This window comes from Fomitiporia mediterranea (genome assembly GCF_000271605.1).
Source record: "Fomitiporia mediterranea MF3/22 unplaced genomic scaffold FOMMEscaffold_2, whole genome shotgun sequence".
Taxonomy (NCBI): domain Eukaryota; kingdom Fungi; phylum Basidiomycota; class Agaricomycetes; order Hymenochaetales; family Hymenochaetaceae; genus Fomitiporia; species Fomitiporia mediterranea.
Genome location: NW_006760387.1, coordinates 2,195,392 through 2,215,210, shown reverse-complemented (window position 1 = coordinate 2,215,210; position 19,819 = coordinate 2,195,392). Strand labels below are relative to the sequence as shown.

The following is a 19,819-nucleotide window of genomic DNA, read 5'->3' as shown; positions in this document are numbered from 1 at the left end:
TATTGCCTGCCTCGTCCTCGTATAATAGGTTTTTATCCTACAACAGCACGTCGACAGTCTTACATGCCCACGAAAGCCGGCTAGCTTAAACTTTAGGCATCAGAATGGGCCAAAGCCTACTTGTTACCGCGAGCGATCAGCGGTAAATGAAATCGATTAGCTCAAGGTACAAAACAGAGTACTGTGACTGTCCTCCGCTCCGAAACAACACACGCCCAAGGAGCACTCGTCTACGACTGGTGGTCGCTGTGAAGTGCACTTGGCATCGTCTCGGAAAGAATTGTGAATGTGATCCGCAGTTCCCAAAGAACTCCTAACCGATATATTATTATTATATGTAGGACTATTCACCACAAGTATTTCAAAGTTACCTTCCGATTGTGTCCACCTGACCATACTAAATACGCGCTCACACATCTACGTCCATTAAAGCATTAGACCTCCCGCAGGGCAACGCGTTAATACGTGTCCTATGATCTGTCTCCTTCCAGTCACGATGCTGCGTCTACTTTCATATTGGTGAAGTACTTCTACTGCATGCAATTACTACTCAGGTCACGAGCAGACTTGAAAACCGCGGCTCAATTTACTGGCCTTTTTACTTTCGAATGGACAAACCCGACCGATGGATTACTAACAACCAGTCCGGAGCCGAGGCATCCTCAAACGCTTCCCGGCATTTAGACTGACGATCAGGCAACGTGGCTCAGCATCCAGCGAGGTCACCGAACTGTCAGGCAGGCAGATGTCATTGATTCGGAGGGCGGATATTAGTTCCGATAACCTCACTGGCAGGTCTTTGCGCAAGCGGGAGGACTGTTCCTAGATTATCATTTACCTTCTCCCACACCATGCAAGATGACATTAAGCACGCTCTGAACGGAACATGTCCTTGCGCCTATACAAGGACACTTGTGAGATTGTGGTGTACATATTTATATTACAAACGTAACACATTCTGAATACTCATAAAAGGTGTTTTTGTAATCCAGAAAAGACAATTTCCCTCTTCTTTCTTGTCTATCAGAATTCTCAACCATTGTCAATCTTGCCATATCTAAATTCCATGCATCCATTTGTGACTGCAAAACTGTGTACAACCTACAGATAACATATTACTTGACCCATTTTCGATTGGAATAGCAATTTGGCCAAAAACACAAGAGTAGCACGAAGCAATGTTTAACAAATAATCAAATATTGAAGATGTATTCGTTGAGAAGAAAAACTGCCTTAGTAGACAGTCTAGCAGAATGTAAGTCCTACACAGCTCGGGGTGTCTTCTGGAGTACAATGATGATGAAAATGTAAAAGACGCGCGCGCGCAAAGAACGTGCTTCGAGGTGAGTATCCTTGCGCCTTGTCATGGACAATGATAAATCAGCTTCTGCTCCGTAAGCCGAATTAGATAGAATTAGATGTGGTATTGAATGAGTAAGTGTAACATGTGGCTTTCTTTTTCCAGATATGTCGAGTATCTAAGTATGGATAGAGTCATAGCGAAAATCAGAGACTGGTACGAGGAAACAACCGTCTCTGGAGGGGCACAAGTACGGTTGTGCTGAGCATTCATTTTTCTTCACAGGTGTGGAAATTCGACTCCCGTGCACACCAAGAAGTGACAGTACTGTGAGCACTGCTTATTTTGCATGGCTGCAGTATCTTACTAATATCTCTCCAGGCTCTCAACAGAGCAAGAGCTGGGTTCTCACCCTGAGAAACGCTATCTTGCATTCTGAGAGTCGAGAGAGATACTAGTAAAGTACGTCCATCCAAACTTTAGCTGTCCTCAATTCACTTGCGTGGGGGACTTGCGCGGGGGCTGCGGCACGAAGAAGACTGATGCCGCGAGCAGCGCAAGTCCCTCAAGAATTGAGGATCAGACTTGCAGCAAGGATCGACCATCATTACTTAAGTTGCATACCTCTTAATGTAGTAATGTGAATGTCCCAAATAAAGAAACTTAGAGATTCATCTGAGACATGAGTGTCGTCGCAAAGAAAAAAAATTCAACAGCTTGTCCTCCTCAACTCTCGACCTCTAAGATGGAGCAGAACAGCTCTCAGAATGCTGAACGACCACTCAGCCAACCTCAGACACCAGCTACTTTATTACAGGCATTACAATTACATGCACAAACTCAGGCAGCAACTCACCAGATACAAATTCCTGCCGGTTCTATGGTACCCCCTTCTCCTAGTCCAGCCCCAGTCGTCCATGCTCCAAGTCCAGAGTTTCCAGACAATGTTAGAGCTTTAGCAGCCCTAAATTTCCACATGCATCAGCAAAACCAAGCACAAACTCCGGCTCACCAACCAGTATCTTCCAACTCTTCCAGCTCTCATCCGACCCCACAATCCTCTACTCCAGCTCCTGAGGTCTCTAAGACAGCGAAGGGCAAAGCTAAAGTGGAGAAGAAGGTAGTTAGTAGGAAAACTGGTAAGGGTGCACGCTCTGGAAAAAATGCGCGAGCTTCTGGTCATTCCGAGTCCGAAATCGATCTCCTCACTGAGGAGCAAAGAAATGACGCAGATATCATTGAAATAAACGAAGTGAAGATTATAGCTACCTGGGATGACGAGTCTAGCATCAAATTAGCAGAATACATCGCAACTCCAGAGCGCTGGGCAAAAGTACAAGTGTCATTGCGTAATTTCTGTCAAGAGGTGAGTTACTCACCTCTCATGTACTCCATATTTTGTTTGTAGGCTTTCTCTGTCTTCGCGAGGTACTATACAAAGTAATACAGCTGTCCTACTCACTCATAGTTTTGTTCCAGATCTCCCAGAACATTCTTCCAGAGTATACAGCCGAACAGTGCCTCAATCGGTGGCACTCTATATTTAGGCAGTTCAAGGATACCAGACGTCAGTCACTCTATCATTATGCGATTAAAATGGTTGCTTACCATGTTATTTAGGATGGGAAAAGCATACAGGGGGCGGAGATGGAGACGAGAGTGTGTCAGACCTCCGGACCTCAGCTGCACAGTGTAAGAAATTCGCTGAGGGACCCATTTATCCTATTATCCTCAGAGTGTAAGTCTCCTAATCCCTTAGGATCGTTTTATTTATACATTTGAAGACTTACCTGCCTGGTTATTTAGTGCAGAGGGCCGAGCTGATATAGACAGGTCCATAGAGTTCAGCTCGTCGCGTAAATTCGAGGATGTCGAAGCAGAAGTCAAGCAGGTTAAAGAAGAAGAAAAGAAAAGAAAGAAAGGGGATGCAGCCTCCGAGTTCACTGCTATCATGTCGGAGGCGATCTTTTCCCAGCAAGAACGTCAAAAGGAGTCTACTCAGCTTGATGCTGAGCGATTTGCATATGAAAGAGCCAAGGACGAGAAGGAGGAGGAGTTTCGCCGCAAAAGAATGCGGTCTGAAGATCGAGCCACAAAGATACAGGAGATGCGCAATATGGAAGATTTGCGTCGCTCGAAACTCGAGCAGTACCGTCAGATGCGAGACTCAGACGATCCAGTGGAGCAGGACCTGGCAGTTGACCTTGCTGAGGAGATTCGCGACATCGGTGACACAATCAGACATCTCCGTCGCACTGAGTGGCAGGACTAGCTCGCAAGATTGGATTACGGTGTCTTGCGCGACGATACACGTCAATAAGCTTCAAGGAAGTAGGGTTTGGGATGTATTGTTGGATTACGGTATCTTGCGCGACGTTACAGGCGAAAAACACGTCGATAAGCCTCAAGGAAGTAGGATTTAGTAGATAAATGGGGTACAAACGAAGCGCTATGTAATGACAATGGAAATAGAACATGCGTTCACCGATCTGAAAGACGACACGGTTATGGCTTGTCACGTTAAGGAGCTTCAAGGAATTATATCACCTAGTGCCTGAGTATATCACCTAGTGCCTGAAATCCATTCATGCGCTCCATAAGACGCTTACGGCGATGTAATCCAGCACGATAGAGGTGTCCATCTGCCATCTGATTGATTTCTCTCCTTGCATTGACAAGTCCTTCGTCCAGAACCTCAATTTCTTGAGCAAATACATTAGGATCCTCCTCGCCATTGTAATCCAAAATGTTAGTAGGATCATCATTGATATCAATGAGAATATTGTGTACAACCAAAAGAGCTTCAATAGTCATGTAAATGACATTGATATCAGTGCCTGGAAGGCACCGAAGGGAAGGAAAACGGCCTTTGAGCATACCAAAAGCATGCTCAATAGCAATACGACAGTGTGAGAGGGCGAAATTAAAGTGGCGGCGGCGGCGAGCCTCTTCTGGGTCATTTGTGAGGTCACTTTCGGTGAAAGGGCGCACAGTGAATTGAGTGAGGGGATATCCTGTCAATACAGCAATGCGAGAATGTGAGGTATTGCACATTGAGATATAAAGTCGAAAAGGCTCACCTTTATCAGCCAAAAGAAATTCCTCCTTTGAGAAATGGTCTCCTTTGAATCGCCAGATACGAGAGTCACGAAACACAGTGGTATCCTGTACATTTCCAGGCCACCCTAAGTCATGGTGGGTAAAGCGTTTTTTATCATCGCATATTCCCTGTAGAGCAACCTTTATAATTCCATGTAGTAGAATTAAGTATTATAAGAAAGGAAAAGAGTGAAAAAACTCACAGCATAAAACTTCTTCCTACAGAAGTACTGAAACCCATCCTTCCTTGGTTTTGTAGCAAGAGGGATGAGGGATCCATCTAGCATGCCAATACATCCAGGGAAACCTTGATTCTGCATCCTAATCTTTAGTGCTTGACGTTGCTCTCCTTCTGGCCAGGTGATGAAACGAGGATAGAGCCGGCGGAAAGCAGTAGTAACTCTTGAACAATACAAGTGTACTGTACCCTCTGCAATCGATGCCATCTCAGCAACCTTGATACATGTCGAGGATCCGTTACGTATGAGGAAGACAGCGAGCTGCATCCAAGGTGGTGCTTGTGCCCTGTACATCAGAACGTACATGTAATTTCGACCATAGGATAAGACATGTATGGACTCACTTTGTACCAGTAATTCTAAACACTTCATCATTCTTAATAAGATCAGTTAAGACCTTGAATGACTCGCGGCTGACTCTAAAAGATGTATGATGGATCAGAGAGTGTGGTGGCATGCATATGATTCATAACCTTGAAATTTACCTGAAGAACGATTTAAAAATCAAATCCGATGTGTTATATAGTAAGTTATCCAGGAAATCTTCTGAATGGGATGCATCATATGGTCCACGGTCTGAAGGACGAGCTTGAAGCAGCAAGCGATGAGCTTCGTATGCAAGAAACATGCCCATGAGCAAATCTTCGTCTGTTTTAGCGTATAAAGTCCGGTATAAAGCAAAAGATCCAATGTTTAATGCATTTGTCATGCTATTATACGCTAACGGGGCCATTGCAGAAGGAGAATGGAGAGCGTAAGATATGATAAAATGTGTATTTTGCACTTATTTCACGCTCGCGCTCACTCTATGCGGTCACGGGACCGTGTTATTTATGGTGTTCTGTCACACTAATCACGATTTACGTTGGTTTTGGTGAGGGAATTCTTTGTTTATTTTAAACTCCGACGCTTCGCAAGTCTGCACAAGCACTCAAGAGCACTTGTGCAAAATTGCGCAGACTTGCACGGAGGGAACTACATAAGGCAGGAGTTAAGGTTTTGGGGGAGAACCAACACAGTGGTTCTCCTCCCCGTGCCGAGCTGCAAGTCTCCCTCGCAAGTGAATTGAGGACAGCTATTGTCTGTCATGTACGTGTACGTAATCAAGCATGACCAAACGGTTCTCGTAGGCACCTCCATCACCAAAACGTGCAGAGTCTGACAAGGCAATATATTTACATGTAGACTTTATAAGCGAATATAAGGATCCACAATATGTAAAAAATATATGTCTTAGCAGTAAATTCCAATACATTTTCGTGTTCGATTTGGTGATGCTCCTGTGTGGATTTTCATAGCCTTTTCTCCCTCTCTCTCCGCCTTCTTCAGCAGAGCCTAGAGCTGAGTTCTCACCCTGAGAAACGCAATCTTGCATTCCGAGGGGTGTCTCGATCGAACAGTTTGATTTCTGTGTTTAGTGCAAGTGAATGAGCCGCCTTGTGCTGGAAAGCAGAAGCGAGTAGGAGGCACAATCACCATCAGGCAGGGACCAATTCTTGTGTGGATATGAATATTTATTAATTCTCGCACCATTCTAGGACCGAATGGATAGGAAGAAGCGGTGTTTGTGCTCATCTGTGATCACCGACACTCTGATGATCATCGTCGACGCAGGCTTCCGCGTGGAAAATCCACAGATCCCGCATCCATCCATCCTTCCAATACCTTTTTAAATACTTATGAATATTACGCCTTGAAACGTCCTTTGCCTCTGGACATACCCTAACCCTTGGTCACTCTCTCACCGTTCCCTATCTATCCTCGTTTCATCTTTCAACTCACAGTTATTCACACACACACACACACACACACACACACACCTGTGCCTCATCTCATACTTGTCCAGAACAACATAGCAAGGTGGTGTGTTGTGTCTGCACAGTTATTCAGACTTTACAACTGATTACTGTCTCCCGTCGAATAGATTCTCCCTTGCTTCTACCTGCTTATGTACTACAGAATATATGTCCACAAATAATGTGTGTTCAGAGTCAATAGTACACACTTCACTGCTTACCTGGTAGTTGATTTAGCAGAATGAATTTAACTCTGCCCAGCACAGAGGCACTGCTGTACCATGCAACGATGCAACTCATTTAGAAGAGATTTATATGAAAATTGTATGTCCCAAGTTGCTCTTTGTATGCAATTGTAAACATTTGTTGCTCATTGCATATATGCTGTGCATCATGTTCTTCAGCAACAATACTCTATCTCTGCCATAATTACTATATGGTACCCTCCATGGCTGCATTCATCCTTCCTTGCTTGGTTGGCAAGCATGGAACTGCTCTTGTTTGCATCATATTACTGTGATATTCCTATCGCTCTTCGATTCATACATGAACGTAGCCGGCTTGCTATTACTCCTACGTTTAGCCACTGCGCTTCCGGGAGCGTTATTATTTTATTTTGCTATAAAGAATAATCATGGTGCTACGGGCCAGATGACAGCCTGGTCGTGGGTACTCACCGCGGTACGTTTACAAAATGTTGCAGTCCTATATCATTTGTCTCTGACACCATCTCAGTCAAGTATATTTCTTAAACTAGTACTTGAAGTCGTCAAAGGCTCAAAAGACGGCCCTCCTCATACGATCTTGGAAGCATCAATTTTCGGAGCATTCCTCTTGTCTAGCATTGTTCTCTGGCTCAAAGCGTCGGGAGTTCGGGTTCTTAATCCCTTTGACCGCACGACGTACTCCGTCGCTCCTGGAATATCCCAGATAATCGCCCTTTCCCTTCACATGTTAAGCGTTGCGTTCTTCTTTGGTAGTGTTCTCGCTATGATATTCTTCGCACCGGAGAAGGCGGGTGTATTCGTGTTCCTCGTCGTGACATGGCCTAGGCGGCCAGTAGCCGATTCGCAGACAATGATTCAACTGGTCAGTAACTGGGTCTATGAGTGGCATACCCCAGCACAAAGGTTAGTGAGCTCTTACCGAACATTATTCCTATGTACGGACTGACTTGTGGCCTTGAAGCACGGACCTGCCTCTCCACGAATCACATGTACCACGGGTGTCAAGCGATAACGACCGTGAAGAAGCATAGATACTCCAAAAGTTTATACCCCCAACCCCCCATTGTTCGAAACAGTTCGTTTAATTCATGGAAATGCTTTCGTAAATATATTCCTGTTCAGCTCCCTAGTGAAAATAATTATAACGCATCAGCGTAGAATGTATTGGCTGCTTTCTTCTCCATGGCGAATTTGTTCGAGTTAAACCCTTACGCTGAGTCTCAAGGACAGAAGGTATTAAAAATCATTCGTACCGCCTCGCACATTGAAGTGATTAGGTTTTTACATAAGACAGGGACGACCAAAGGAGTGTAAGATTACTACCTCAATACCACCAGTACTACCACTAGAACCTCAACGACGTAGCCCTCTTCTATCATCTGGACATTCTCCTCTCCATAGCTATCTCATATCTCGCCTTCCTCACGCATTCTCTCAAACGCGTTCTCCACTCTGACATTGCACGCTCAGGGTAATGATCATAGTCCATGACGGGGCAGTCCACGCGCAAGCGCCGCTCCACCATCTGTGCAAAGTCGTCCTCGGAGTATTTCGCACATGCGCCATCCTTCGCTAATAAGCACACGATGTCATCTTCGTCCATAATCGAGAAACGTTGTAACTTGAGTGCGAATATCCAGGATGGTGTAATTCCAATTAGCCGTAAGCCTGGCGAGTCATATAGTGCGCGGCCATGTGCCTCGGCATCGCGCACAGCGGACGTAACGAGTGGGTCCACCATGTAACAGTCACGACTATGTGTGTGACAATCAGCGCAATATAAGATAATACCAAGATGAGTGGGGGACGTACTCGAGATGCCAGGGAAGCGCGACATCGGCCGCAGAGTTCATCCAGTCATGTTCAAGGACAATCAACGGGTTCGAATACCTGCTATTGAATTCAGCAGCAACTTCCGCTATGCACTCCTTGAGAATGGTCCTTGTATCGGGTTTCTTCTTACCACTGAATATACGAGAGACCTTCTTCATGAACGCGCCGAATGAGAACCCTGGCTTCTTCATCGGAAGATCCAACTCCTCAGGTAACACACGGTCAATATAATCAATATCTGTTGTCACAGCCCGGCATTTGTGTGCCAGTACAGCGACGATGCCGCCATGCACCACAAGCGTCGTCTGTTGCCCACGCCGCTCCAGCAACTTGCGTTGTAGGTTATCAAGTAACAACAGGAGGGTCTTCTCATTCAGCTGATTTTGATGCGTCACAACTTGTCGTGACCGGAAAGAGGAAGTAATTCGAGTGGGAGGGTATGGCAGTGGTCTGGGTCGGCTGTACATAGCGACTCCGAGAGTTGAGGGAGGGGGGTGTCAGGACTCGTCGTACCACGCTGGACAAAGTGGCGAGTACCACTTCTGGTATTTCAAACACCTAGAGCCGCCCGCAATGTGCCCGCAGATTGCGCTGGCGGGTATGGCAGTTGAATTTCTCGAAGTAGCAGGTACGGCAGCACAGGTAAAGAGACTGGAAGGGTCGAAGGTCCTAAAGCAAAATTCCGCATTTTGGTTGCAGTTGGAGAGTGAGTGCAAAGCTGGACTATGGGCGGCCCGAATAGTGCAAAACAGCAGGTTATCGAGACCCAGCACGACTTGCGGCGGCGCACTAGTTCATTACCCCTTTCTGCATTTCCTTGGCAAATAAAACACAGTAAGGTGAGTCGCTGACGGTGAATTCGCGGAGGTCATGATCACTGTTGAGTACGTCCCTTGTTCACTTGTTGTACCGTACGTATTGAATAAGTATTCGAGCCTAATGAGTCTGACAACATTCTCAAAAGGTCGACCAGTCCAATATTAGCCAGTCCCAGGATTAATTGTAATAGTATGACTGAGAATAGCAAGCCCCAAAAAGGCATGGCTAACTAGAGAATGTCTGGAAATACATTTTCAGCCCAGATTTCATAGTCTTTCGCATGTCGGGCTTTGAAGAAAACGTTGCCAGATGAGTGTGTTGGCATAAAGAAGACAGAAATCGGGAGAAAATCGGCGGTTGTCACAAATGCTGACTCTGCTTACGTCATCGTCCATTCCTGCCCGGATTGTGATGACTGCGCACCGCCCCACACTGGTGACTGACCGTACGACTTTCCCTCCGTTCTCCCATCTCCTCGTCCATCCTTGACAATATTGAACATATCGTTGTTGCTGTCGCCGACATCGCGATCAGCAGCCGTGGCAACTCGTTGGCTATGCCCAACTCGTCACCGCCGCATTACTCATCCATCGTGGGCTCGCCAGTCGGTACCCCCGACCTGCCCGGCCAGAGTGCTCTACCGCCCTCAAATGCTTCAGCGTACACTCTAGCTACCATCCCTCATGCAGGTCCATCGACTCCGCGCTCACTATCTCCTGTTTCCTTGCGGAGTTGTGACTCAGACCGATCGCCCCTATTAGGCTCCGATGCATCCTCCTCCAATGCATCTTATGGCGCGACAATGCCCATGTCACCCAATAGCAATATTTCTTCTAGAAGAATTCTTTTGAATGCTGGAATCAAGATGGCAGCTTTGTTTGTTATCAGCACTTTACTTCTTGGAGGGACATTGTGGCTCGCATTACCTCCTTTAGAAGAGTAAGTTGAATGGCATTAGAACCTGTACAAAGGAATGTTCAACTCAACATCTCACAGACAAGACCGTCCTTTCCTTCGTGTACCCAAGTCGTTCGCTCAGTTACAGGATCTCAATTATTTGCTGAAGAAATATCGCGATATCTATCCAATACGTGTCATCATATGCTATGTTACCACTTATTTATTGTAAGTTCGATTTGTACGCAATGCGCTGTGCGTAGTCAGATCGTATTCACAAATATACTGATCATCGTATGTTTTGCTTTATCTTAGCTTACAAGCTTTCTCTCTTCCGGGTTCAATGTATTTATCAATACTTGGTGGCGCAGTCTGGGGTGTCCCCATCGCCCTTCCACTCGCGTGCACATGTGTCGCCTGCGGCGCAACACTCTGCTACCTCATCTCCGCCGCCCTCGGTCCCGCTCTTTTAACACTCCCGAAGTGGGCTGCACGACTAGACCGCTGGAGCGCCTCCCTCGCCGCACAACGCGCAAACCTCCTATCCTACCTCATCGTCCTCCGCATCGCACCTTTCCCCCCACACTGGGTCGTCAACGTCCTCGCCCCGCATCTGCGAATTGGGATTATCCCGTTCTGGGTTAGCACGTTCTTAGGCATTCTCGGCGTGACTGTGATCCATACAACGATCGGTGGTGGACTAGACGATATGACGAGTGCAGCAGATTTCCATCTCATTTCATGGCGGAATGGACTTGGGCTGAGTGCCGTCGTTGTTGGTGTACTTATCCCTGTTGGACTGCGTTACGTCCTTTCTCGTCGTGTAGGAGGTGCAATTGCTCTCCCAGAAGATGAGGAGGAAGCAGGCGAAATCGACCCTGAGACAGGTGACACAGTCCTTGCGCAGGGACTATACGCACCAACAGGGAAAGGCAAGACTCCTGCCCCTTTACTCGTCCTCCTATCAGACTCGGAAGAAGAAGACGAGGACGTAGATCTGCTAGACGAAGAAGAGGACGAGATACTCCTTTCCGGATCTGCTATCGAACCAGATAATGTTAAAGGGAAGAACGTTGAGCGCGGGGAAAGGGAGAAGCTCATCCCTACGTCTGCTGGTTCATCCAACTCGAATTTGATTTCGGATTCTAATTTGACGACGAATACGAACACGAACATGAACAATCCTTTAGACCTTTTTCCCCTTCCTCTTCCCATTTCTTCTCCGAAGCCAAGCAACTGACGTTCGTTAGGCTGTCGCATTCGGAATGTTGTGTTGTCCTTTCTTGCTACTACTAGTACTCTGAATACTCACCTGTGTGTTGTTAATTGCGCGTTGCTCGCATGTGCAGCTCGCTGTATGTTTCCATAGAGAATGTGAATGTATCATGTCTTCAAAATTCCGGAGCCGTTTCGATGTTCGTTTGGAACAGCAAGGTTGATCTAAGAATATATCTTGTCCTCGGCAGCCTCTGCGTTTGGAAAGTGATTCGTAGTATCTACTATTTTATTCAGTGTGTCGGTCTCTGCAACGTCCCACAATCCAGTGATTTCCGGTCCGACGATAATTGTATACAAAGTAGTGGTAATTTTCTTTATTTCAATCTGATTTACGTGGGAAATTGTTGCCTTTGAGATAGCACATCATGAGAGGCAACTTCGACAGCGTCATCATCTCCAAATATGGGATGACAAACACCTTTCGCAAATGTTGTAAATCAAAGAACCTTATCAGAAAATCACTTATTCAATTGTATCAAACAAACCGCAAATTGAATAAGAAATTCAATTCAATTTCAACAAAACCAACCATTTGCGCCTACTCAAAATACAACAAATTCAAAACTTCCCAAACTCCAAACCTGTCTGTACCAAGTAAAACAAAGAAATGGCGGGAGAGACTGAGAATGAGATAACGATACTCGTGAAAAACCGTCGTGGCTCCGCTAAGTCAAAATAGCACCAGACTAGACTAGAGTAAACTAGAAATACTACTAGTGCTAATGAAAAGCGAAGCGGTGACATGGCAAGTATGGTATGATAGAACATCTCGGAGAGAAAACGTTGTATATATGTAAATACGCAGCACAACACCAACACCAACAACACAACTCCAATTCGCGTTTCCTGAACGATAGTGATATAAAAATAATAAAGCCCGAGTAGAGGAAAAAAAACATTGTGGAAAGTTAGAGTCTGGTAAAATTGTGATGAAACCTCTGCCATCAAGCTGGTCGACGCGACACGACGCAAACCGCACGCAGCCTAACGCATCGCCGATAATCAACCAGGCTTGAAAAGAATGCATCAAGCAAAAAGCAAGAGATCCCAGGTATCAAAAAAACAATTGAGAAGTTAGATGGATGCAAGAGATATACAGAAAAAAGAATGGACGACAGAGCGGCTAGCGCTCGTTTAGCGACTAGCATGCGCGTCGGGGTATAGAGTCTGGGGACTTTAGAGAGCCAGGGCAGCAGCAACAGCCGCGAGGGATGCGAAAATTGTTGCGGCCGCTGGGAGGTGTACATTCGACATTGCGCCAGAGGCGTTACCGAGTGTTCCCGCGTTTGCTGCACCGACGGCGGTTGCAGTCTCGGAACTAGAAGCTGCAGAAGCAGTCTTGTACGAGGACGTGAGAGTAAGACTACAGGAGCAACAAGTCCCATCCTGTCAGATATTTGTCGACAAAATGCACGATTGATAACATACGTCGTAGCGGATCCAGAACCAGAAGAGTCGGTGGAGTTCTTCGATGAGGAAGAACTGGGCAGGCAAGAATCATCGCCATCCTTGACGGTGATCTAGGAGATAATGGAAAATCAAATTCAAGGCAATCAATAAAGACCGAAGTAATTTCTCAGGACCAGTTGTACGGCGATATACATACCGTTCCGGACCACGCTTCCTCGTCTGACGAGTCCAGGAGCGAAAACATGACTTTAGTACCAGCGGGAACGGTGACGTTATTCCATGTCATGGACAGTCCCTTATGGTCACCGAGATCGACACTGACAGAAAGAAGAATCCTCAGTAAGCTAGTCCGTTGAGGAAGCGAGCTGCTGGCTACTTACAGGACCTTGTCGCAGGGGTCATCAGCGGGAACGACGGCCATGTTGTACGGGGCAGTTGCCTCAGTCCAAGTGATGTGGGCAGAAGCACACTTGTATCCAAAAATTCACCGAGAAAATTGAAGAGGAAAATATGTCAGAGCTCTTCTAACGCCCTCTACACATCAACCGTAAAAGAGCGACAAAAAACTCACTTGGGTGAGCTCAATTGTAGCGATAGAGAACTCGGCAAGTGCGCCTCGGATTGTGAATGCAGAAAGGAGCGTGGCAGAAATGAGTGTAGCGAGCATCTTGTTGGACGTAGAGGTGCGCGGAGCGACGAGAGTGGAGGACGAGGGAGAGGTGGGACGCGAAGAGCGATGGACGGGAAGAAGAGAGAGGTGGAGGGGAAAGGAAGGCTAGGGTTGATTTGGGAAAACGCGCGAATGGCTTGGCCGCCTCGCCTAAACGACCGGAACTTCCCGCACACCAGATGGCACTCGGCGCGTCATCTTCTCACTCTTCGGAGTTCGAATTCGAAGTCCAAATTACTTCTTTTATTTATTCCAAGAAAATCAGGCACAGCGCGGGAAATCCATCCCGCGAAGGTACTGCAACTGCAAAAGGACGTCTACATATATTTATCATAACTTGCTCTTTCCTACATATCTCGCCAGCATCGTCCTCTTGCTCTGCCTGCCACGTACATCAGTGTCAAGAGATTTCTCCAGAAATAGTGGTGGAACTCACCCGGTGTGTCTGACGGGCGTCGGCGTATATGCGGAAGCATCATCGGGGACGCGGTCGTCCATGGGAACATAATCTCGCCTACCAGGACCAACATATATCTAGCACTGGGCATCAGCTCACCCAAAGTCTTCACAAGCAGGTTGCTGGACGTACTTGTCGAGGTCGCCAGATCTTGACGCCACCGGGTTGAAGCATCATCTAGGTATATTTTTTGTACATGCTGCGACCGGCGTGATCAAATGGAGTCACGTACCTGTCGCCAATGTGCAAGCCATCCGACAACTCGAGGAACCGCAAATAGTACGGGGAAGAAGTCAAGAGGGAAGCCTAGCAACCGCTGAGAATCAGAAAGTAGGCGTCTGAGGATGGCGCTCACCCATGGCACGGTAAATTAAACCGCTCCTAAATCAAGCAATTAGATTTACCCTTTCGGAAATCAGTCTTTTTTTTTTGCGCACCAGAAGTCCACGTTCGGGGCGAGCTTCCGTTTGATGAAATATTCGTCCTCCATCGCAACTTCGTGTAACCGCATCGCTGTTTCGAGAAGTTCATCTTTCCCGGTACTACAAAAAATAATTAATACCAGAAACGCGACGAAGATACGCACGTACACTTTGAAAACCTCATCGGCAGTCTTGCGCACGATAAACGACCGAGGGTCCGACTATTGTGTCCCGAGATCAGCAAGCTCGAAACGGAACGGAACACATATATAAGCATCATACCGTTTTATAAACGCTAATTAAGAGTTGTAATTAATTGAACGAAGCAAGTAATAAACACTCCACGTACCGATGTCCGAAGCCAGACAAGACCTTCTCACGACGCTTTACTGCCTCGACGAATGCAGGGACATTGTCAGGTGAACCGATAGAAATGAGCATCCGAATTACAGCTTCATTTGCACCACCTAGCGAGCCCGCTTTGTTAATGAAAGACTACACATAAAGCATTCGGACGTACCGTGTAAAGGTCCACTACCCGAATGTGGTCGTTGAGTTAATGCAAATATCAAAAGGTAAGAAATACGTACTATAATGAAGCACAGCCAGCACTTAAAATCGTTCGATAATCAGCTATCATTAATAGAAACTAGCAGAACTGGAATAACTCACGCAACTGCAGAATACGGATCAACGAGCGAGCTAGCTGTCTGAAGAACAGTTGTGCACGACGCATTCAATTCGTGATCCGCGTGGAGAAGGAAAAGTATATCTAGCGCCTTCGCGAGAACAGGGGAAGGTGTATAGTTCTGTTCTCCCAGATGATCCATTTGGTAGAGGAACCTAAAAGACAGCGTGCTCAGCTTTTTTAAAATCCGAAGATTACTTTTTGGACATACGATGCTGTATAACTCAAGCCTGCAGGAGGCGTCACGAATTTCCTGCCTTGCCGTACTCGGTATGCCATCCTAGTCAATAAGTCAAATCATAAATGATGAATAATTCGTATTCAATTGACTAACGCAGCCAGAGTAGTCGCCTTCCCGATGAGCCTGTAAATTTGTTTGTCCATGTTTGCTAGCGAAGCTGAATCGCCTTTGGTATAGAGATTCTGCCCTTGTAAGGACGGGTTTGCCTTGATACCATATCATTAGCTCAAGTCAACTTCGGTACGTAATGAAAGCAACGTACCTCGCTATAAAAAGAACCTAAAGAAGCAATGGCACTCGTCAAAATTGCCATCGGATGTGCGTCATAACTATAGAAGTAAACTTAATCATCGTAATTCTAGACGACTGAGTTTAGGAGACAGCCGTACCGAAACGCTCGGAACAGGCCTTCTACGTCGGAGTGCGCGATGCTGTGGTGCATGACTTCGTTCTCGAATACGCCATACTGTGCCTTTGTGGGCAAATACCCGTAGATGAGCAAATATGCGGTCTCCAGGAAATTCGATTGCACTGCGAGCTGTTCGATAGGGTGTCCTCTACGTAACACGTTAGACTCTTTGATGAAGGTGTCGTCTTCGAGCAACTGACCTGTAGCGAAGCACTAACGCGAACAGACGCTTACCATCACCTGATACAGATTTTAGTTAAAGATGTAACGTACCTCCCGCTTCTCCGTCTATATAAGTGATCTCCGACGTGATGACAGCAGTATTCAAAAATCCCTTGTCCGCAACGCGCAAGCCTCTCTCCGTCTCGTTCTCCTCGCGTTCATTAGGTCTACGTGGAGCAGCAATCTGTTTGAATGCTGTCGCAGGTATAGTATTGTTCGAAATACTACAATAGGAAATAAATTATAACTCTCGAAGAAACTGTGCGGAAGCAAACTCGGTACATACGGAATATCATACACTTTGCCTGTACGGTTGTCGCGAACTGTTAGCGAGTCCTCTGGAGGAGCAGGAGCTCCAGCGGTTGGTCTACCCATGTTTCGAGTTGAAAGATTGACTGTTGACGCCACGTAGCTATAGGGTAAAGAAGTGGATGCTTAGGGAGGAGAACCGGTCAGACTTTCAGGCTCTTGTACCAGTGCCGCAAGCGCGTCACACTCGACGCGATATCACATGCATTTCACCTGCCCAATCTGGAGTCTTTGAGAGGAAGCAGAAAACACGTGATCCGGCAACAAAAGAACGGCAGAACCAAAGAACTGCTTCTACTTCCTCATTTTGACTGCTACTCGGTGAGAGAGTTTCACGACTTGCTTTATTTGATAATTTACAGTTAATTAATCGCATATAGGTTTTCGAGTATGACCAAATATGATGGCCCCAGACAAGTGACTCGAGTTGCCCACGAAAATTCTCCTCAAACCTCAAGATATTCCTTTGCAATGTACGAGACACTGGCAAACTGGACACCCCTTATGTAGTGTTATCTGATCCTTGCAAGATGAAACCCGATCAAGTATTAATGTGCAATCAGGTGTCGAAGCAAAAGCCAGCGAACATCATGTTAGTGCTGACGCACGATTCATCAGGTGCTGCACATCATTTAAGCACATGCAGATTATCAACTGGAGACCTTCTCGCCATGCAGCAGCGTGCTAAGCTAGGTAATGGAAGGTTTCAATATCTTATTCTTGAAGCATTGGGATGCGGATCCTGATCGGTATTCGATAACAAATATTTTGTGCGTCTACTCTTTTCTTTACAAGAATCAAGACTACAAGATGTTCTGACGTGTTGATCCTTGAACAATAGTTCATGCGTTCATGCATTTGTGCACGCAAACAGATTTTGCTCCAATCTTCTCACTGGGATTGAGGGAAAGCAAAAGATCCCACTGATACAAATAACGGGGCACTTGTGACTGACACCGAGAGCAAACAGGAAATCTTGTTCGTTGAAATCAGCAAGTTACATCCAATGAGACGATCTGTTTGATATATGATCCTTTGGATACGATCCAGTTCTCTGACAATGGACCAATCAAGAAACGGTACCAATATTCTGAATTCTCGTTATATTGCTTTAGGACTTCAGTATAAATATAGCAGCGAGACTTCTCTATCTGTATTACCCCTTTCCCTCTCTTCCATACCCACTTCTGTTGTTAACCTCATACAGTCTTTACATATTCCTGTGCAGGATGCATCCAGTCACTATATCACTTTGATAGCTTTCGGTTACACATCAAGCTTCATTCCCCTAACACATTTTCGACGCTGAGAAGATGCGGTGTATTCTTTCCCTTTGACCATGGTACCCACAGGGAAACGTCAGCTTCAGTACGATCAACGTTATCTCGACCTATCTAGTTCTTCTGCCACTCTTCCTATTTGATGGCATTTCTGCTGCTCCTTTTTTAAGCAGCTAACCCCTTGCACAAAAATCTAAGTTGTTGCTAATGGATTGTATATTATTAGAGTGGAAATCGGCAACCCAACCGTGGCGTTCTTGAGAATGCGGACACATTGCCGGTATCACAGGCAACAGACTCTATTCTAGGATCATTTGCCACTGCTACTGTGTCGCCCGTATCGTCTGTCTAAACTGGTGCAGCCAACGAGCACTGCAATATCATTATTAATCGATACCCAGTTAGTAGGTTTGGCTTTACGGACGATGAAAAGGGTCGTTCGCCATTTGGAGTTGAGCGAGTTGTGCTGACTTTGATGATTATCTCTTCATATTGAAAAAAAGTAGATAGTAGTCAATAGTTATTATACAGTAGTCGTCTGCATTACTTGTGGCTGAACTCACTATATGCACCTGTTCCGCTGAAAATGACCATATTTCTCTTTGTACTCCCTATATTTAATGGCCATTAATTATGCTTCTTGAAAGCACGTGAGTCCTTACAGCAGGTTGTGAGAAATAAGAGTGCTGAGGTACAGCCATTTTGCCTGTTGTAAGCACGAACGTACTGTCAAGTGCTCGGGCGAACTTTCACACAAACATCTTGATGATGCTAACCCGCCAAGGCCGGCATGCGCCACACATCGCTTGAACTCACACAGCATCTCGGCGAAGACTTTCTTGCTTATGGCATTATGGCAATGTGCACTGTCCCAACACTCCGCTTCTATCTTTTGAGATGGGAGGCTGTTGTGACTGAGTGCTATTTAAGCTAGGGAATGGAAGTTTTCGCTATCTGATCCTTGAATTATTATATTTTAAAAACTGATCGGTATTTATTTTATAGTCCTCCATTCCATTATCGACAAGAATCGAGAGCATGACGAGTCCTGCAAATTTCATTTCTACGCAGTACGGTAACTACTGGAATTGTTCAAACGAATTAATCTTGATTCATCTAGTTTATTCCGGGAAAACGAAAGAGCCTTTGAGACGAATAGCAGCACACAGGCCGCCTAGCGGAACTGATAATTGATGCGAGGAGCGAACAGGAAACGTTGTTCGTTGATATCTGTGTGGCGCACCTAATGAGAGAATTTGTTTGCTATGTGATGCCTTGGATACGATCTACTTAGCTGACAAACGACCGATCAAAAAGTGGAGTCGGTGCTCCGATTTCTGATTATTTTCTTCGGTGTTCTAGTATAAAGACAACATCGACTCCTCTACATGGACAACCCGCTTCGCTATCTTCCACCACTTTCCGTTGTCAATTTATACGCTCTTTATATATACTCGCGCAAGTCGCATCCGTTCATTACTGTGGTATCAACAGCCTTTGGTTACCTACTTGTCTTTCTTCCCACTTACCTTTGACACTGAGGAGATGCGGTACGTTCCTTTCAATTGGTCGTGATAACCTTCAGTGTTGACAGGGAACACCAACTTGAGTAGAATCAACATTATTTCGACCTATCTATTCCTTATACCGCTATTCATTTCCAATTGTGTCAATACTACCCCTATTGTAAGCTTTTGCTCCTATGCAGAGAGTCCAAGTTTGTTACTGATTGATTTTTAATCTAGCCAGTCAGCCACAACACTACAGATGATACGGACTCATCTCCGGCATCACAGATGAAACATTCTGTTAAAGAATTATTGGCTACTGCTACTACTTCCTCTGCTGTGTCGGTCAGCACTGGCACAACGGATGAACACCATAATCTTATTTTTTATCGAGACGACGGTAATAATAATATGGACGGTGACAATGGTCGTCACGGGATTGAGCTACTTTGTGGAAAGAGTTTAATTTGTTAACGTTTGTTACTTGCTGTTCTGTTTAAAACTAGAAGAGAATTGGTAGTAGTGATTATGTTGACATTAATTACATCTCTTGGACTTTACTGGATTCACCAATCACCATGTGCAAACATTATACTGAAAAATGGCATTTATCGTCTCTTCGTATTCTGCATATGTATTATAAGACTTTTGGTAGCAGCTCCTTACAAACGCATGTCTACAAGCAAAGTAGATTTTACATACAGGGGGGTTTAGA

The 19,819-nt window shown here is 45.7% G+C and overlaps 6 protein-coding genes across 6 annotated transcripts; 3 read left to right on the top strand and 3 right to left on the bottom strand.

The window, feature by feature from the left end:
* Window positions 1-2,045: 2,045 nt before the first annotated feature.
* Window positions 2,046-3,572, top strand: FOMMEDRAFT_151899 (uncharacterized protein; the record flags this gene model as incomplete). Its single annotated transcript, XM_007262819.1, has 4 exons — window positions 2,046-2,666; window positions 2,780-2,867; window positions 2,921-3,038; window positions 3,107-3,572. The coding sequence occupies 4 exons, from the start codon at window positions 2,046-2,048 to the stop codon at window positions 3,570-3,572; spliced, it is 1,293 nt and encodes a 430-aa protein (XP_007262881.1).
* A 3,408-nt stretch (window positions 3,573-6,980) lies between these two features.
* Window positions 6,981-7,692, top strand: FOMMEDRAFT_151897 (uncharacterized protein; the record flags this gene model as incomplete). Its single annotated transcript, XM_007262818.1, has 3 exons — window positions 6,981-7,115; window positions 7,170-7,564; window positions 7,623-7,692. 3 exons carry the CDS (start codon window positions 6,981-6,983, stop codon window positions 7,690-7,692), a joined length of 600 nt encoding a protein of 199 aa, XP_007262880.1.
* Window positions 7,693-7,906: 214 nt separating this feature from the next.
* Window positions 7,907-9,621, bottom strand: FOMMEDRAFT_17113 (uncharacterized protein). Its single transcript, XM_007262817.1, has 2 exons — window positions 8,474-9,621; window positions 7,907-8,415 (listed from the first exon to the last, which is right to left on the bottom strand). The coding sequence occupies exons 1-2, from the start codon at window positions 8,959-8,961 to the stop codon at window positions 8,037-8,039; spliced, it is 867 nt and encodes a 288-aa protein (XP_007262879.1). The 5' UTR covers window positions 8,962-9,621; the 3' UTR covers window positions 7,907-8,036.
* A 248-nt stretch (window positions 9,622-9,869) lies between these two features.
* Window positions 9,870-11,577, top strand: FOMMEDRAFT_144586 (uncharacterized protein; the record flags this gene model as incomplete). The annotated part of the gene is made up of 4 exons (XM_007262816.1): window positions 9,870-10,002; window positions 10,075-10,252; window positions 10,310-10,438; window positions 10,526-11,577. The coding sequence occupies 4 exons, from the start codon at window positions 9,870-9,872 to the stop codon at window positions 11,448-11,450; spliced, it is 1,365 nt and encodes a 454-aa protein (XP_007262878.1). The 3' UTR covers window positions 11,451-11,577.
* Window positions 11,578-11,973: 396 nt separating this feature from the next.
* On the bottom strand, window positions 11,974-13,673 carry FOMMEDRAFT_138509 (uncharacterized protein). The gene is made up of 5 exons (XM_007262815.1): window positions 13,470-13,673; window positions 13,279-13,367; window positions 13,095-13,215; window positions 12,917-13,008; window positions 11,974-12,851 (listed from the first exon to the last, which is right to left on the bottom strand). Exons 1-5 carry the CDS (start codon window positions 13,563-13,565, stop codon window positions 12,665-12,667), a joined length of 585 nt encoding a protein of 194 aa, XP_007262877.1. The 5' UTR covers window positions 13,566-13,673; the 3' UTR covers window positions 11,974-12,664.
* A 327-nt stretch (window positions 13,674-14,000) lies between these two features.
* Window positions 14,001-16,382, bottom strand: FOMMEDRAFT_76742 (uncharacterized protein; the record flags this gene model as incomplete). Its single annotated transcript, XM_007262814.1, has 17 exons — window positions 14,001-14,102; window positions 14,158-14,202; window positions 14,258-14,331; window positions 14,381-14,406; window positions 14,463-14,567; window positions 14,616-14,668; window positions 14,730-14,742; window positions 14,797-14,914; window positions 14,968-14,981; window positions 15,038-15,058; window positions 15,120-15,290; window positions 15,347-15,415; window positions 15,470-15,582; window positions 15,639-15,705; window positions 15,772-15,933; window positions 16,055-16,231; window positions 16,294-16,382. The coding sequence occupies 17 exons, from the start codon at window positions 16,380-16,382 to the stop codon at window positions 14,001-14,003; spliced, it is 1,419 nt and encodes a 472-aa protein (XP_007262876.1).
* Window positions 16,383-19,819: the final 3,437 nt, after the last annotated feature.

What these genes read in the sequence shown, in the direction of transcription:
- FOMMEDRAFT_17113 (XM_007262817.1), bottom strand. Translation starts at nt 8,961, where the DNA reads ATGTACAGCCGACCCAGACCACTGCCATACCCTCCCACTCGAATTACT. An exon ending in GCGCTTCCCTGGCATCTCGA is followed by an intron (nt 8,416 to 8,473) that starts GTACGTCCCCCA and finishes TCACACACATAG; the next exon opens with TCGTGACTGTTACATGGTGG.
- FOMMEDRAFT_138509 (XM_007262815.1), bottom strand. Translation starts at nt 13,565, where the DNA reads ATGCTCGCTACACTCATTTCTGCCACGCTCCTTTCTGCATTCACAATC. An exon ending in CTACAATTGAGCTCACCCAA is followed by an intron (nt 13,368 to 13,469) that starts GTGAGTTTTTTG and finishes TTTGGATACAAG; the next exon opens with TGTGCTTCTGCCCACATCAC. An exon ending in GACCCCTGCGACAAGGTCCT is followed by an intron (nt 13,216 to 13,278) that starts GTAAGTAGCCAG and finishes TCTTTCTGTCAG; the next exon opens with TGTCGATCTCGGTGACCATA.